Raw genomic sequence first — 17079 nt, 5'->3', positions numbered from 1 at the left:
GGGATTTGTAACTCCACCTACCCTGTAGAATGAGAACCACATATCTTTTGTTGTATTGGTAACTATGAACACTGTTCAGTGTTATTCTAATCTGAATTTCCAGTTCTTCATTTAAAACTGGTTGAAACCCTTTGCCATTTAACTGGCATCCTACCTGTCTTAGCCTATTTGGATTGCTATAACAAAATACTTTAAACTGAATCTTAAAAGAAGTTCAGTAATTTATAATTATTCAAACAATAAATTTGTGAATGAATTTATTGCTCACAGTTCTGAAGACTGAGAAATTTAAGACCAAGACCAGTAGGTTGGGTTGGGGAGATAGCTCAGTTGGTAGAGTGCTTGCCTTGTAAGCACAAGGCCCTGGGTTCGATCCCCAGCACCCAAAAAAAAAAAAAAAAAAAAAAAAAAAAAAAAAAAAAAAAAAGACCAGTAGGTTTGTAGATATGGTGTCTGGTGAGGGTGCTATCTGCTTCATAGATGGTGCTGGTTTTTTGGATGGGATCTCACTATCTTGCCCAGTTTGGCCTTTGACTCCTGTGCTCAAGTGATCCTCCCATCTCAGCCTCCTAAGTAGGTGGCACTATGAGGGTGTGCCATTGCACCCTGCTAGAAAGTGCCTTCTTATTTACCTGGAGGAAGGTGCAAAAAGCTTCATCAGGCCTCTTTTATAAGGACACCAATCCCATTCATGAGGGTTCCACCCTTAGGATCTAACTACTCCCAGATGTTCCACTTCCTAATACATCTATGGAGAATTAGGTGTTAACACATAAATTTTCTTGTGGGAAAGGACACAAACATTTGGGCCATAGTACTATAAATACTATTTATTTTATTTATTAATTAATTAATTATTTTATTTATTTGGTACTGGGAATTGACTCTGGTGCTTCATGCATGTTAGGCAAGTGCTCTACCACTTACATCCCTAGCCCCCACAAATACTATTTTTAATAGAAATATATTCATTTTTCTTCATTTTAATAGAAGAAAAAGACCTAAAGCAAATCTGAAGGAATTAATTATGAAAGAAGCATTTTTTTTCTCACCACAAAAAATAATTCTTTAACGATCCCTCTAAACCCGACTTGGTGGCACATGCCTGTAGCCCCAGTTACTCTGGGAGGCTGAGGTGGGAGGATGCTGAGGTCCACAAGTTCAAAACCAGCAGCAACACAGTGAGATGCTGCCGCAAAACTCAACAAAATTAAACAACCCTGCTACAGTTTTACAAGCTGCCAAAAGTAATTATAGGCTGGGTGTGGCAGTGCGTGCCTGTAATTCCAGATACTTGGGAGTTTGAGGCAGGAGGATTGCAAGTTCAAGACCAGTCTCAGCAATTTAGAGAGGTCCTTTCTCAAAAAACAAAAAGGGCCGGGGAGGTAGATCAGTGGTAAAGTACCCCAGGTTCAATCCCCAGTACTGCCAAATAAAGAAATAAAAACCAGGAACAGATTTGTTATTGTTTTGTTTTGTTTTGCTTTGGTAGTCCTGGGGATTGAGCCTGGAGTGCTTCACTACTGAGCTACACCCCAACCCTTTTTATTTTGAGACTGGGTCTTGTTATGTTCCAAGGCTGGCCTCAAATTTGGCCACCCACTTGCCCCGGCCTCCTGAGTCACTGGGATTACAGAGGTGGGCCACCATGCCTGGTGAGTCAGTTACTTTTTTACTGTCATATTTTAGTTCAAATAATATTATTGACTCTTTTTTTTTTTTTTTTTTAAGAGTGAAAACTGTATCTATTTTCCTTTCTCCAATTTTTGGATTTGGTTATTTATGTTAGTTTTCTTATTGTCCTGATTCATATCTTTCATATTCTGTTTGGTAATAATGGTTCCCAAAGTTACTTAGTATTGATTTGATACTTAATATTATTTTTATATTTAAGTATTTTAAATTGATTTTATATTTAAATATTTACATAAAGTTTTCATTTTTGAGCTCTTTTTATTTTCTCTTAACCAGCAGGACATCGTGTCAGACGGTTTTTTACATTAAGGGCCTACAAGAGATGAATTTTCTGAGTTAATACATACTTGAAATGATCTACCTGTTGCCTTTATACTTGAATGCTTTCCTGAGTGCGCATAACTTGCTTTCCTTAAATGTTTACAGAGTGGCAATCAATGTTGCTGGGGAAAAATTAGAGGCTAACCTATGCCTGCACATATTACCTTGTAGGTAATTTTTTTTTCCTGTATACTTGAAAACCTTTTTGTTGTTGACCCTTTCTTTCTTCCTTTTTATTTATTTATTTGCTTTTGGTACCAGGGGTTGAAGCCAGGGAAGCTTAACCATTGAGCTACATCCTCAGCCCTTTTTAATTTTTTTTTTTTTTTTTTTTTTTTTTTGAGACAGGCTCTCACTAAGTTGCTTAGGATTTTGTGAAGTTGCTGAGGCTGGCTTTGAACTTGCAACCCTCCTGCCTTGGCCTCCCAGGCTGCTGGAATTACAGGCCTGCACCACCTTGCCTGGCACTTTCTTTATTCTTGAAGCTTATTCCTTTTTTTTTTTTTTTTTTTTTTTTTTTTGGTGCTGGGGATTGAACCCAGGGCCTTGTGCTTGCAAGGCACGCACTCTACCAACTGAGCTATATCCCCAGCCCCGAAGCTTATTCAACTCGTTGAACATTGTGTCTCACATTTTTCTAGAATATTTTCTTCACGAAGCACTTTTTGCAGACTTTTGCAAATTGTATGTTAGAGTCTGGATCTTCAATGACCCCCAAAGACTCATGTGCTAAAGGCTTGGTCACCAACCTATGGCACTGTTGGGAGGTGGTGGGACTTTTAGGATATGGGGACCTACTGGAAGGAAGTTGGGTCATTGGGGGTGTGCCCTTGCAGGGGATATTGGAGTCCAGGCCCTTCCTCTCTTTCATTGTTTCCTGGAGACCATGTAATGAACAGGCCTCCTCTACTACGTGGGCAGGGATGCCATGATATACTGTACTGCCACGGGCCCAAAAACAAGGGCCAACTGATCATGGACTGAAACCTCTGGAACCAGGAGCCAAAATAAACCTGTCCTCTTTTTTTTTTTAAATTATTAAAATCATTTTTATTTTTACAGACTGCATTTTGATTCATTGTACAGAAATGGGGTACAACTTTTCATTTCTATGGTTGTACACAATGTAGTTTCACACCGTTCATATAATCATACATATCATACATACACATAAGGTAATACTATCTGTTTCATTCTACTATCTTTCTGTCCTCCAAATCTGTCCTCTTTAAGTGGGTTATTTAAGTATTTTGTCATAGCAACAAAAAGCTGACTAACACATTATATTTTTAACTTTTTTGGAGAAATATATTTTTATTGAAATGTAATTCACACATCACAAAATTCATTCTTTTAAAGTGTATAATTCAGTAGTTTTAGTATATTCACAAAGTTACTTAATTATTACCATTATCTAAGTCCAGAAAATTGTCATCATCCAAAAAGAAACCTCTGATCTTTTAGCAAAAAAACCCTCTGATCTTTTAGCAATTATTTCCTATTTCCCATTCCCCCCTAGCCTCTGGAAACTGCTAGACTACTCTCAGTATTTGCTTATTCTAGATATGCTATTTAAGAGTCACTCAATATGTGTCCTTTTGAATCTGACCTTTTTTACTAGTTAAAATGCTTTCAAGGTTCCTTCATGTTGTAGGATATATTAGTACATCATTCATTTTTTATGATCAAGTAATAGTCCCATGGATGTATATACCACACACATTAACTACCTTTTTGTTACTGTAACAAAATACTAGACACAGAATACTTATGAAGGAAAGGAAGTTTATTTAGCTCACAGTTTTGCATCAGCTCAGTTCAAGTGACGACCTCATGGCAAATGGTGGATAGTAATGGTGGAAGCCCAAGCAACTGCATCTCAAATCAGGGGCAGAAAGCTAGCCTGGGGTCCCACAAACTTTTGAAGGTATGCTCCCTAATGACCTAAGGACCTCCTATGAGACCCTACCTTATAATGGTTCTACCTCTTTATACCACAACTTGGGGATCAAAATTCCAATCATAATGGACCCTGGGGGACACAAATTATGACCATGTCCCCACATGTTGTTTATTCATCAGTTGATGGACATTTGGGTTGTTTCTATTTTTTAGAAATTATGAATAATGGTGCTATGAACATTCATGAGTTTTTGTGTGAATATAAATTTTCATTACTCCTGGATTTATACCTAGCTGTGCAATTGCTGGGTCATACAGGGACTCTAAGCGTAATCTTTTGAGGAACCGTCTGGCTATTTTCTAAAGCAGCTGAACTATTTTATATTCTTGCCAGCAGTGTATTCCAATTTCTTCACATTCTCATCTATCCTTGTTACTATCAGTTGATTTGGATGTAGCCATCTTGATGGGTATGAGGTAGTACTCACTGTGATTTTGATTTGCATTTCCCCCGTGGCTAATGATGTTGAACATCTTCTTTATGTGCTTATTGACCTTGTGTATTTTATTTTTTTTTTGCAGAAATATCTATCCATATCTTTGCCCATTTTTAAGTTAGGTTATCTGTTTTTATTTTTGAGTTGTTAGAGCTCTGTTTTTTGTTTGTTTGTTTTTTCTCTATTTTGTGGTGCTGGCTATCAAATCCAGGACCTCCCACACTCAAGATAAGTGCTCTACCACTGAACCACATCCCCAGCCCCTATAAGAGGGTTCCCCCACTCCCAGTACTGGGGTTTGAACCCAGGGACACTTTACCACGGAGCTGCATTCCCAGCCCTTTTTATTTTTTATTTTGAGGCAGGGTGTTAGTAAGTTGCCCTGCCTGGCCTGGAACTAGCCATCCCCTGCCTCAGCCTCCCAAGTGGCTGGAATCACCAGCATGTGCCACCTTACCCAGCTATTTCCCTCCATTTGATGGACTTAGTGAGACCCTTGAGGATTCTATTGACTCCACAGTCCTGCTTCTGAGAGTCAGAGGTAGAATAAGGACACTTTCTTGTATACCTTTCTACCTTTCTCCAGAGTTGCCCCCAAACTTTGAATTTCAAATATAGAACTTCCATCAAGTTCACTTAAAGAAATTCGCTTGTGGGGCTGGGGAGATAGCTCAGTTGGTAGAGTGCTTGCCTTGTAAGCACAAGGCCCTGGGTTCGAACCCCAGCACCCAAAATTCGTTTGTTTCCAATTGCCATCACTGAACAGCTAATGTTAGCTAATCTGTTACCCTTGGCAAGTGACTGTATGACGTTGCTACAGCCTTTCCAGTCTTCTGACACTGTGTGTCTCTCTTATCTGCTTCTTGGTTATGCCACTGCCTTAGAAATGGAAACAATTTTTTAAAAAATTCCTTGACTTTTTGGCAGAAAGAAACTCCCCGGCTGGGGGCAACCTGAAGATGAGATTACCGGGTTAGGAATATGGGTATTGTTATAATTCCTAGAAGCAAATGCTCTTAGTTTTACAACTGAACTTTTTGTGGAGGGGGGGTACTGTGAATTGAACCCAGGGGTGCTCTACCACTGAGATACATCCCCTGTCCTTTTTAATATTTTATTATTTATGGATTCTGGTACTGGGGATCGAACCCAGGGGCGCTCTACCACTGAGCTATATCCTCAGTCCTTTTTATTTTTTATTTTGGGACAGGGTCTGGCTAAGTTGCTGATGCCAGCCTCAAACTTGCAATCCTCCTGCCTCAGACACTCGAGTTATTTGGGATTACAGGTGTGTGCCATCACACCTGGCATATAAAATTATTTGGTGCTCATAAATTCTTTTATTATTATTATTACTTATTTATTTTTATTTTTTTGCAGTACTGGGGATCGAACTCAGGGCTTTGTGCTTGCAAGACAAACACTCTACCAGCTGAGCTATCTCCCCAGCCCTATAAATTCTTTAGTTTATGCCTCCTCTTCCTCTTGATGCTACTTAAAACTAACACTGCCAACTATCTACATTTTACTATACTAAACTGTTTATGTAATGTTGGTGATTTTAAACCTTCTTGTATTACCTTTGGGCCTTTGCTGAAAGGTATTGCTGTTGCCAAATGAGGCCCATTTTGCCTGTCTCTCGGTATACCAATCACTGGAACGATGAGTTTTACAAAGAGATTTTTCATGAGGTGCCAGACATAAGACTGTGGGAGTCCGCAGTCTCAAAGCCACCTCTCTGAGGATGGGGTTTAGGAGTATTTATGGGATACAGAAACAGGGTGGTCTGAGGCATGGGGAAAGGTGATTGGTGGTAAGGAAAAATGAAGTAATCAGGGGTCTGCATGTGCCTAATGAAACTTCATTGGTTCGTCATAGGATGTATATTCAGAAAATGGTGGTGTTAATGTGCTCTGAGGGTGGAGTTGGGGCCCTCTGACATCAAAGGTTACCCATGGACACTTGAGCATGAAGGGTTGGTAGTTTGAGGTGGGTGGAGCTACATCTACCTTATTGAAAAGCAAGTGTTGTCATCATGATTTTTACACAGAGGGATATTACCCATAGCAAAGTTAATGGCAGTATATTGCTTAGCTATGTGACATCTAAAGTTGGTGACAAAAGAAGGCTACTAAAAGCAAGAGAAGCTAAAGGATTTATTCAGGGTTTCCCTTGGTTTCATCGCCTCCGTTTTACAAGTAAATAGCATGGATCAGAGACTCTGCTAGGAATTGACAGCAAAAGTGTTGATGCCTCAGTGGCAGTATTTAAAAGAAAAGGATAATTTTTAGGTAAGAATTTCATTAGAAATCAGCTTTGGGGAATATGATATTAGTTAATGTTTACAAATGGTTTTAAAGGAAGACAAAAGATGGTCACTAAAAAATTCTTATTGAAAACATCACCATTTAATTCCTCATTATGAAATGTTCTTGCTTGGTGTCTTTTTTTTTTTTTTTCCCACTTGTGAATGCAAGTCCATCCTTTGAAAATTGCCTCTAGCTATGCTTCTGTTTGAGACCCTGTAGTTAATTCTGATGGGGAGATATCAGTGGACAATGGACAGAGCAACCAGAGAGAAAAAATCCTGGGGGTGGGGGAACAGACATACAACAAGAATTAGGAAAGTGACAAAAGACTTTTCAAGGAATGTTCATTTTTTTTTTTTTTTCCAGTGGTGGGGATTGAATCTAGGGCCTTGTGCTTGCAAGGCAAGCACTCTACCAACTGAGCTATATCCCCATCCCACTGTTCATATTTCTTGATTTATGTAATTTGACATCTGAAGTATATAGGAATTCAATAACCATCTTTAAAAAAATTCACTGGGTTCAAACCCCAGCGTCACCCAAAACAAGACAAAATAAAACAAAACAAAAAACCTCAATGACAAGAGTATTTCATCTCTTACATATATACCTTTATATTTGTATGTACTTTTATATTCATATTTAGACCGGTACAGTGCTAGGGATCAAACCCAGGGCCTGGTGAATACAAGGCAAGCACTCTGCATTTCCTCTGTTTTAGATTGAAGGTGCCTCTGAGGCCAGACAATGTTCATATTTCTTTCCTGATTGTTTGGAACAGGGCTATTCTTAGACAGACATCCAATAAATACATATTACACATTACAACAACAGAGCTACTTTATTGGTATAAAATAATTACAGGGGCTTCTCTCCTGGTTTTTCTGATCCTAAACCTATTAATACTTCTTTACAAAAGAGTCAGAAAAACAGCATTTGACACTCTCTGAAGCAAATAATAATATATTAATTTGACACATTTTAAAACTCACATTGGGCATTATGATATAATTCTTCAAATAAGCCAAAAGGTTCATTTTTTAATCTCAAAACAATCAAAGCAGATGTCACTGGTTAAGAGTCCATTCGATCAATAGCATTTCACAATTTGTACCAACATTTGGGTAACGAAGCTTTGCACGTCAGTTTAAATCGATGGAGTGCCAAATTTCTCAAATGCATTTCCACAAAATGCAAAGTTTGTTGCTTTTTTTTTTTTTTTTTGGTGGGGGTGGGGGATGGTGGGTACTGGGAATTGAACCCTTGAGCCAGGGAAGCTTTATCACTGAACTACATCCCCAGTCCTTTTTATTTTGTATTTTGGGACATGGTTTCACTAAGTTGCTGAGGCTGGGCTTGAACTTGTGATCCTCCTTTCTTAGCCTTCCTGGTGGCTGGTATTACAGGTGTGGGTCATGCAACCAGTTAAAAATGGGTTTTAAATGATAGCCCTAACTGTTCTTCATTTGTGAATTAATTTTTCTAGGTCAAAATTCTGACCCCCAGAAATGTTACCACAAAAGGTTATCAAGCCAGAGGTAAGACAGTGGTAGATAGTTGATCATCATATGGTAGGGATTCTTCACCTAAGGAACCATCTTGCAGTAGGTTGATTTAGGGGAGTTATAAAGGAGACAGATGATGGAAGATTAATGGGGGCCTTCTCACAGTTGGCGGTTTGTGGTCAAATGAGGCACCTCTGATCCTAAGCGCCTAGTTACAAGGTGTTTCTCAGTTTTGCAAATTTCAGGAACTAAGAAGATTATTTCCTTGGGCTACTCTTGCAACTGATTAATTTGGCCACATGCAGTTTCTGACATTACATAGGGGATAGGAGAGAGGGGATAGGTTAGAGGGGGTTGTTACCCCCAGGCCCCTTGACTGATCATCAAACTCATAGTAATGAAAAAAACAGTTTTCTTGATCCTGGTGGAAGACAAAGGTCACACTGAAGTAAAACAGGGACGTGGTCTGGAGGTCTGGTGTCTGTGCTTGACTTCAGGAATACCATCCTCGTAGGTATAGGGACTCACAATGGGGCCACTTAGTGAGACACATGCCCTGACAGAGGTTTCTCTTATGGTGTCATGTGCGTTGGACAAGTTTAAAACTAACAAACAAGTGTGAAATTACAATAGTTATCTTGTTTTAAAAGCACAAGAGTTGCTCATTTTATCACCAGCATATCTCGGTCTCTTCTCGCTCAGGCAAGACCACCTGTTTGCTCATCCTTTACAGGCGAGGGGACCAGAGCACTTATAATACAGCGTCCTCTTTTCCCTAAGAAAAGTGAGGACGGACCTGGGGCTCAGACGACGTCAACAGCTCCAAGACCCCAGATTCTTTCCGGACTCGGCTGTCCCACAGTAAGACCCGAGGGGTCCACTTGCTCCGCGGGTTGCCTCGGGGCAATCTTGGGCCACGGACTCTCTGGAGGGCCCACCCCAAGGGCAGGGCGAGGGGCCGCAGCGAGCGCCGTGACGCGAAACGGCCCGGGCCAATGGGAGCGCCCCGTGGCGCCGGCCAAGGCGCCGGGCCATAAAAAGGAGGCGCTGCCGGTCTGTCCAGCTGGCGGTGGCCCTGGACTCTAGCGTGACTCTGCCAGGTCGCCTACCTTCCTCAGGTGACTCGGGCCCCAGGTCATTGCCGGCGGCCGCCTGCGAAGTTTAGGTGCAGCCCCGTGAGGCGCCCCGGGGTCTCTCCGAGCGGTAGCAGCGGGACCATGGAGAAGGGCCCGGTTCGGGCGCCGGCGGAGAAGCCGCGGGGAGCCAGGTGCACCAATGGATTTCCCGAGCGGGAGCCGTCGCGGCCCGGGCCAAGCCTGCCGGCGGAGAAGTCCCCGCGGCCCGAGGCCAAAAGCCCCCAGCCCGCGGACGGCTGGAAGGGCGAAGGACCCCGCGGCGTGGAGGATAACGAGCTGAACCTCCCCAACCTGGCGGCCGCCTACTCGTCCATCCTGCGCTCGCTGGGCGAGGACCCCCAGCGGCAGGGGCTGCTCAAGACGCCGTTGAGGGCGGCCACGGCCATGCAGTTCTTCACCAAGGGCTACCAAGAGACCATCTCAGGTCAGTGCGCACGCCGGCCGCGCCGGCGCTGGCTGCTGGGGCGTGCGGGGCGCGGGGGAGGTGGCTGCGGGGAAGCCCGCGCCGGCTCCAGGAAGTTTCCGGAGTTGCCTCACTCTGGGCGGAGGGAGCCCAGTGCTGTCACCTTCGAACCCCGCCCTCTGTGCTGGCCTGCCTCCCGGTCGAGGCGAGGATCCGGCGTGCGGCACATTTCGGGGGCCCAGGAGCGCAGCGGCCTCGCCTCCTGGAGACCCGCTGCAACTGTGCTCGCGGGGTCCTCCCGGCTCAGAGCTCGGGGGTGGGGGTTCCTGTGGGCGGAACCGCTGTCACCCCCGACTCCCCCGCGGGCGGAAATCCGCTGCTGCCTTTCTCACCTGAGCGTCCAGAAGCTGGTGTTAGAGGCATTAGCAGAACACAACTTGCGCTTGATAAGGATCGCCTACGCACTTGTTGGAAATGACAGCTTACTAGGTCGTTTCTTCTCTTGAGACCCTCCTGCCCCTTCTTTTTTGGTAGGTCTTGGGGTGAAACCCTGGCTTCGTGTGCTTTGATCATCCCAGGTTCCTACCCCGCAAAATCAGGAACCTGCATTCTGACTACTTGTCTGGGGACTGAGGTCTTCAGAGAGTTGTAATTCTTTCATCCACCTCAAGTTCTCTTTTGCTCAGGACTTTTCCAAAAATTGGCACAGTTCTGAGAACAGCTTCCCTGGAGTTTGAGGTGTGGGGTTTCTTGGGCTAGTTTGCTGCTGAAAACCTCCCTCCCTTTCCTTTAAAGAAAGCGATTCTCAGCTGATGCTCCGGAGTCCCCTCCCTCCAAGTCAGCTGGGTTGACCCAGCATAGTCTGGTTGCCTATCCAGCTTTCAGCGGGGTGTGTGTGTGTGTGGGGGGGAGGTTAGCAGTCAGTGTGGGTAGGTGTGGAGGCAGGGTGAAGGGGAGTGGAATAATCCAGGAATGCCTGTTTATCAGGTGAGCAGTGTTGGTATTTATTTATTTTTAAAAATCTTCTGGTATCGTTGCCTGGGATCAAATTCGTTGTTCTTCAGTCCATGTCTTCTCTGCATATTGGTGACATTTATTTCTGTGAAGAAACCTTTGCCTTCATTGTTTCTCCTAGAAAAATAGTGCTTTCCCTGTTATTTTCCCGAAAGAGTATGGAGCAACTTGGAGAACACATCCTGGGAAGAACAAAGTTATTTTTGCCCAGTTTTCCACACCCCAAAGGAAGGGTGGGAAATCAAAGCATGAGAGGGGTGGGGTGCCAAGAGGAAATGATACTATATCCTAAAGCCAAGACATAGACCTCTAATTCTGTGACCAGTTTCACTTTCTCATCTCTTAATGGCAAAAGTTTGGAGAGTTTCAAAATACAAAGGCTAAAGGATAATGGTTCTGTTTTCTGTGAGTTCAAGTTTTAGGAGGGGTTGATTGATAATATTCTGGGATGTAATGAAGAAGGCCCTTTAGGGATCTTGCTCATTCTGTCTCTTGAGGACACAGGAGGAGGAGGAGGTATCTCCTCTACAGCCTTGGCAGGACAGTGGTCAGTAACCTAGCATGGGAGAGATAGGCCACAGAGCTACCTAAAGTGGCCCACAGGTTTACCTGAGAAATAGCAACAACAGCAGCTTGTCTCAAAAGCCAAGATTCAGCTGAAGAGGACTAAAATTTCCAAAGTGCACTTTATTCTATATTCTTAGAAAACTGTTCTAATCAAGTGTTAATTTATCATTTAAAAAGTTCATGAACCTAGAAATAAGGCAGATTGCCACCTGAGGAAGAGGGGAGGATGGGAAGTGACTGCTTAATGGTTAATAGTTATGGGGCTTCCTTTTAGGTTGATAAAAATGTTCTAGGATGGTGATGGTTGTACAGTATTGCGAATCCACTGAACCATACACTTTAAAATTGCTAAAAATGAAGAATTTTATGTGTATTTTATTACAGTAAAAAAGCTTCTGGATCTTATTTAAGTTAATTAATGGCTATTAATTGAATGTCTTTAAATGGACTCAGTGCTTTATGTGTATTGTCTTGGTTAATTCTTAACTTTGAGATGAACACTGTTCTCTTACTCCATACAAGGAAACTGAGGCAGAGAGGTCGACAGATTACAAGTGGGAGGGCCAGGCAGCCTGATGGCTAAACTCCCTAAGTACTTATTTCCTTATGTTGCAACATAGTGAGATGAATCCATGCATCTTTATCTACCAAATACTTCAATCTGTGAGCTGGGTTACCAGCATTAAAAACAAAGAAGCAAATGGTGGAGTAGAATGGGTAAGATCAATTTATCACATGCGATAAGATGTAGTACGGATAAAGGTTTTAGGCAAGTTACAGGTATGACTTGTGTGTGTGTGAGTGTGTGCACATGACTCCACCTGTAGAATGCATTTCTCACTGTGGGTTGCTGTCAAATTTTGAAAACTACTAGATCATACTTCAGGATTTAATATTGATTTTTTTTTAGAGATATGTAATTAAGAGGAGTGGAGAGGACAGGAAGGTTGACACTGAGCTTACAGGAATGAATCTGAAATGGTGGTTTTCCTTGTCTTGGACCAACCTGGGTGGGAGAGAGAAAGAAGGATACTGCTGGGAGAAGGGAGTGGCAGGGGACTCATACCTTTCTCTGTAGAAAATACAGAAGAGAGAACTAGGGCAATCCTGCACAATCCTCAGTTTTTATTTCTTTTGGAGCATAAGTCGATGACTACTATAGATTATTTTGAATAGGAATACTCCTCAAAACTCATTTCTAAGGTTGTGAACAGATATAGACCTTATTTATTTTATATTCTGTATATTAATTTTTGGTTAATAGTGTTGACGTGTTAGAAAATATAAATTGGGCTGGGGTACATGGTGTGCCTGTAATCCTTGTGACTTGTGAGACTGTGGCAGGAGGATTGCAAGTTTGAGGCCAGTATAACAACTTAGTGAGACCCTGACTCAAATTAAAAAATTAAAAAAGGACTGAGAATGTAGCTTATTGGTAAAGTGTCCCTGGGTTCAATCCCTAGTACCAAAAAAATAAAAGGTAGGTTGGCATTTCACATTCTTTTTTTTCCCTTCTTTTTGCAGTTCCCTTCTCTTGTGTGAATTGAGGCTAGTTTCCAATGCTCTGGGGAATTTGTCATCTTCCCTACACTGTAGCTTCTCTCCGTGACCCTGCCTGTTGACCTTCCACCTACTTTCTAGTGTGTTCTCATGGAAGCATCTGTGGTCCCCCATGACAGGGCTGTGTCACAGTTGTTCAATTCTCCCCGTTTCTGTTCACTTCTGGGCTGTTGCTTATAGGCAGAGTTGACACCAGCACCTCTCCAAGGAACTGGAGAATCTAGCACCATAGGCTGATCCTTGGACCAACTTAGATCAACTCACCTTTTTCTGTTTCTGTCCCATTTCAGCATAGCCATATCCTATTTCTCTTATGTATTCAATTTTTATCTTGGTGAGTTCTTTCCTGTATGTCCACTCTTCTTTTATTCAGAACCTGCACTGAATTGAAGTGTCCACTATTCCCTAAGGTCTTTGACCTTTATGCCCCTGTGACTGACCCTTCCTCTTCCCTGTCCTTTACAAGGTATAAAAAGGAACAACATTTTAGAGAGTTTTTTCCACCAAATGTTGAATAGGTACAACTTGTCTTATCAGTTGTCCTTCTGCCTCAGCCTCCCGAGCCACTGGGATTACAGGCCTGTGCCACCACGCCTGGCTCAGTTGTTCTTCTTTTATGAGTTCATGGGACTACTCAAGAGTCTTGACTTTACCACATTTCTAGTGAAATTAGGTTTTAGCGTGTCTTATCCAGACTGCCATAAATGAGTTGACAGTGTCTTCAAATCTGGGAAGTGGATATCATCTAGCTTGAGGAGATGGCAGTGGAGGTGACTAACTCCTTGACTGTTTTCCCCAGTGGGGCCGAGGGAGCACAGGCGTGCACAGTAAGTCAGGTCCCCTCCTCAACCATGTTCTCCAAGGATTATGCAAGGCAACTAGATACTTTGTTTATATAAGAATGAGTCTTAGCCACTTCATACTGAAATGTGATAGTCACAGAAGATTTTTCTTTTTGAATCACAAACCCCTCTCATTGATTAAACCAGGCTGCTATGCTGAACTAAAAATTGTAACAGCTTCCAGCATGTAAAGAGGGACAAAAAGTCAAATAATTTACTATTTCCTCTTACATCTTTGGTGAAAGATGAGTTTAAGTCCAAAGTTTTAAAGTATATTATAGAAAAGTTCATTTTATTAAGAGGTTTTGAATGTTCAGCTTGTTTAAATCTTGACTAATAATTTGTTTTTAATTAATTTTGTTAGTTGATGCTCATATACGATTTAGTTCTATTTGTTGCTAGAAAGAACAATGTGAATAAAGAGGGAAAGAGCAGTTGATATCTTACATGACTGGAATTTTCAAGTAATCTAAATGGATTAAAACTATTAAGAAGTTATCAAATTGGGAAGAAAAGCCAGTCCTAATAGTTTCTTTTAAAAATATGTTAAAAGAACAAATTAAAAAATATATTTTCTATACCTGGGTATGATGGCACACACCTTTGATCACAGGCTATTCTGGAAGCTGAGGCAGGAGGATCCAAAGTTTGAGCCCAGTTTGGGCAACTTAGTGAGACCCTGTCACAAAAATAAAAAGGACTGGGCATGTAGCTCAATGGTAGAGCACCAGTTCTCTGGTGCTCAGTTCCCAGTATTGAATATAAGTATAAATATATATTTAGATCTGTAAACAGGTTTTCTGTCAAAGGTGGGAAAGACACTGTGCATAACTTTGACATACTGAACAAAGCCATTGAGTTGATACTTGTATTGGCTTCCGAGGGCTGCTATTACGAAATACCACAACTGGGGAGTGAAAATAACAGAAATAAAGTCTCATGGTCCCAGAGGCTAAAAGTCTGAAATCAAGGTGTCAGCAATACCTGCTCCCTCTGAAACCCATGGTGTGTTGTCCTTCCTTGCCTCCTTGCCTCTTCCCAGCCTCTGGTGGTGTGACCAGCAGTCTTACATGTTCCTTAGTTTGCAGCTTCAACAGTCCACTCTCTACCTGTCAGTGTCCAAGTTTCTGTCTTCTTTTTTTTCAAGTTTCTGTCTTCTAAGGACACCATTCCTGTTGGTTTAAGGATCCACTATATTTCAGTTTGCCTCATCATAATTTTGATGATTACATCTGCAACAACACTGTTTCCAGTTAGGTTATGTTCTAAGGTACCTGGAGTTTATGACTTCAACATGTATTTTTTAAGGGGAAACTATTTAATCCATATGAGTACTAACTACTATTGTTCATAAGACTAACTGGGATTTTTTACCACAATTTTATTTATTTATTTATTTTTTTGAGGTGCTGGGGATTGAACCCAGGGCCTTGTGCATATGAGGCAAGCACTCTACCAACTGAGCTATTAATCCCCAGCCCCTACAATTTTATTTTTTAAAAAATTCATTGCACCAGGTATGGTGGCACACACCTGTAATCCCAGTGGCTTGGGAGGCTGAAGTAGGAGGATGGAAAGTTCAAAGCTAGCCTCAGCAACTTAGCGAGGTGCTAAGCAACTCAGTGAGACCCTAACTCTAAATAAAATACACAAAAGGGCTGAGAATGTGGCTCAGTAGTTAAGTGCCTCCGAGTTTAATCTCTAGTACCCACTCCAAAAAAAAAAAAAAAAAAAAATTCATTGCCTGCCAGGCACTGTGCTAAGTGCTAGGAACACAGAATGAGCAAAGCTGAGTGTGGTTTCTGCCCTCATGGAACTCACAGCCTCTTGGAAAGAAAAGACATTAGAGAATCACAGGAGAGAGAAACGTGACAGTGAAAACACAGCTCAAGGAAAGCAGTTAGCAAAGAAAGTTGATTGAGGTGGGATGTGGGTGGAGGAAGTGACTTGAGCTGACCGATATCTGAATAACAAACACTTCAGATGGCTTACCACTCACTGGACCCTGTCTGAGGCCTTGACATGTGTGACCTGGCTTGATCTTCACCTGAGCCCTATAGGGCAGGTGATACGATTTCCATTTTATAGATAAGGAAGTTGAAGCCCAGGGAGAATTTACCCAGGATGGAATCTTGAGAGTAGCCATGCTGGCAGGGTGATAGAGAAAGAATTCTCATAATCTCTGACAGTGTCTTTAATTTATAACTAATGTTTTACAGTTTGTTTGACTCTCCTCCTCTCCTTTTGTAGTCTGCTGCTTGCTGTGTCTAGCTCTAGAAACTTCTCCACACATTGCTGCCCCGCCCTGGTCCCAACACCTGCCTCATTTCCTGCACGCTTCTGTCAGTCCAGTATTTGGTTGAATGGGACTGCAGTATTAAAATTTACCAGGAGAGAGCTGCTGCCTAATCATTGGGTCCTAGGTTGAGTCTTGGATTGTATGAACAGCTCTTAATTCCTGATTATGTAACTGAGTATGTTCCCTACAACGATAAATTCTTTACTGAGTCTGTGGCAATTGGATTGGGGAATAATGTGGATTGAATTAACAGAGTATCTTTTATTAACTTGTTACATCAAGGCTGAGAGGACATTCATGTACTAGAATTTTGTCTTCTTACAGCCTGGGTAGCAGTTCTTATAGGCCTTTTTAGAGAAGAGGGGACTGTCTATACTCTTCTTTGAATTCCTAGCCAATTGCCCAGCACAGCTGGAGGGCTTGATGAATATTGGAATTAATTTCTTAAGGACAGAGAGCCCTTCTTAACTTTTTTTTTTTTTGGCGGTGCTGGGGATTGAACCCAGGGCCTTGTGCTTGCAAGGCAAGCACTTTACCAACTGAGCTATATCCCCAGTCCCCTTCTTAATTTTTTGACTCGTTTTGATTACAGTTTTTAAACACTTTATTGTAGAAATGTTCAAATGTACCCCAGTAAGAAGCTTCTGTGCACCGGTGTGCAGCCTTAGCTGTCAGTGTACACGTAGGTCTGTCTGCTTTGTCCTTCTTGCTTCACAGCCCTCCCCGAATGAATTCTCTTAAAGCAAATTCCAGATATGTCATCTTATTGAAAAATACTTCAAGACATCTCTAAAACATAAGAATTTAAACTATAATATGTGATCATACTTGAACGACAGTTCCCCAACATCAAATGTCTAGCCAGTGTTTATATAGCTCGGATTGTCTCACAGGCATCTTTTTTATAAGCCAATTTGTTTGATCAGGATCCAAATAATTCTTACTCATTATATTGGATAAGTCTCCTTAAGGTTCTTTTAATCTGTTACATTTTGCACTTCCGTTTAGTCCCTCTTGCTTTGTGGTTGA

General features: G+C 42.0%; 1 protein-coding gene across 1 annotated transcript in view; it reads left to right on the top strand.

Moving 5' to 3' along the window:
- The first annotated feature begins 9272 nt into the window (after window positions 1-9272).
- Window positions 9273-17079, top strand: part of Gch1 (GTP cyclohydrolase 1) — a 40123-nt gene continuing 32316 nt past the window's right edge. Inside the window, exon 1 of the mRNA XM_047540845.1 lies at window positions 9273-9789. Within this exon, the coding sequence (XP_047396801.1) occupies window positions 9447-9789 (343 nt within the window). The 5' untranslated portion in view covers window positions 9273-9446. The remainder of the gene's footprint in view (window positions 9790-17079) is intronic.

Source organism: Sciurus carolinensis, chromosome 2, assembly GCF_902686445.1.
Source record: "Sciurus carolinensis chromosome 2, mSciCar1.2, whole genome shotgun sequence".
In the NCBI taxonomy this organism is placed as follows: Eukaryota; Metazoa; Chordata; class Mammalia; order Rodentia; family Sciuridae; genus Sciurus; species Sciurus carolinensis.
The sequence above is the reverse complement of the archived record's forward strand: the minus strand, read 5'-3'. Positions and strand labels throughout refer to the sequence as shown.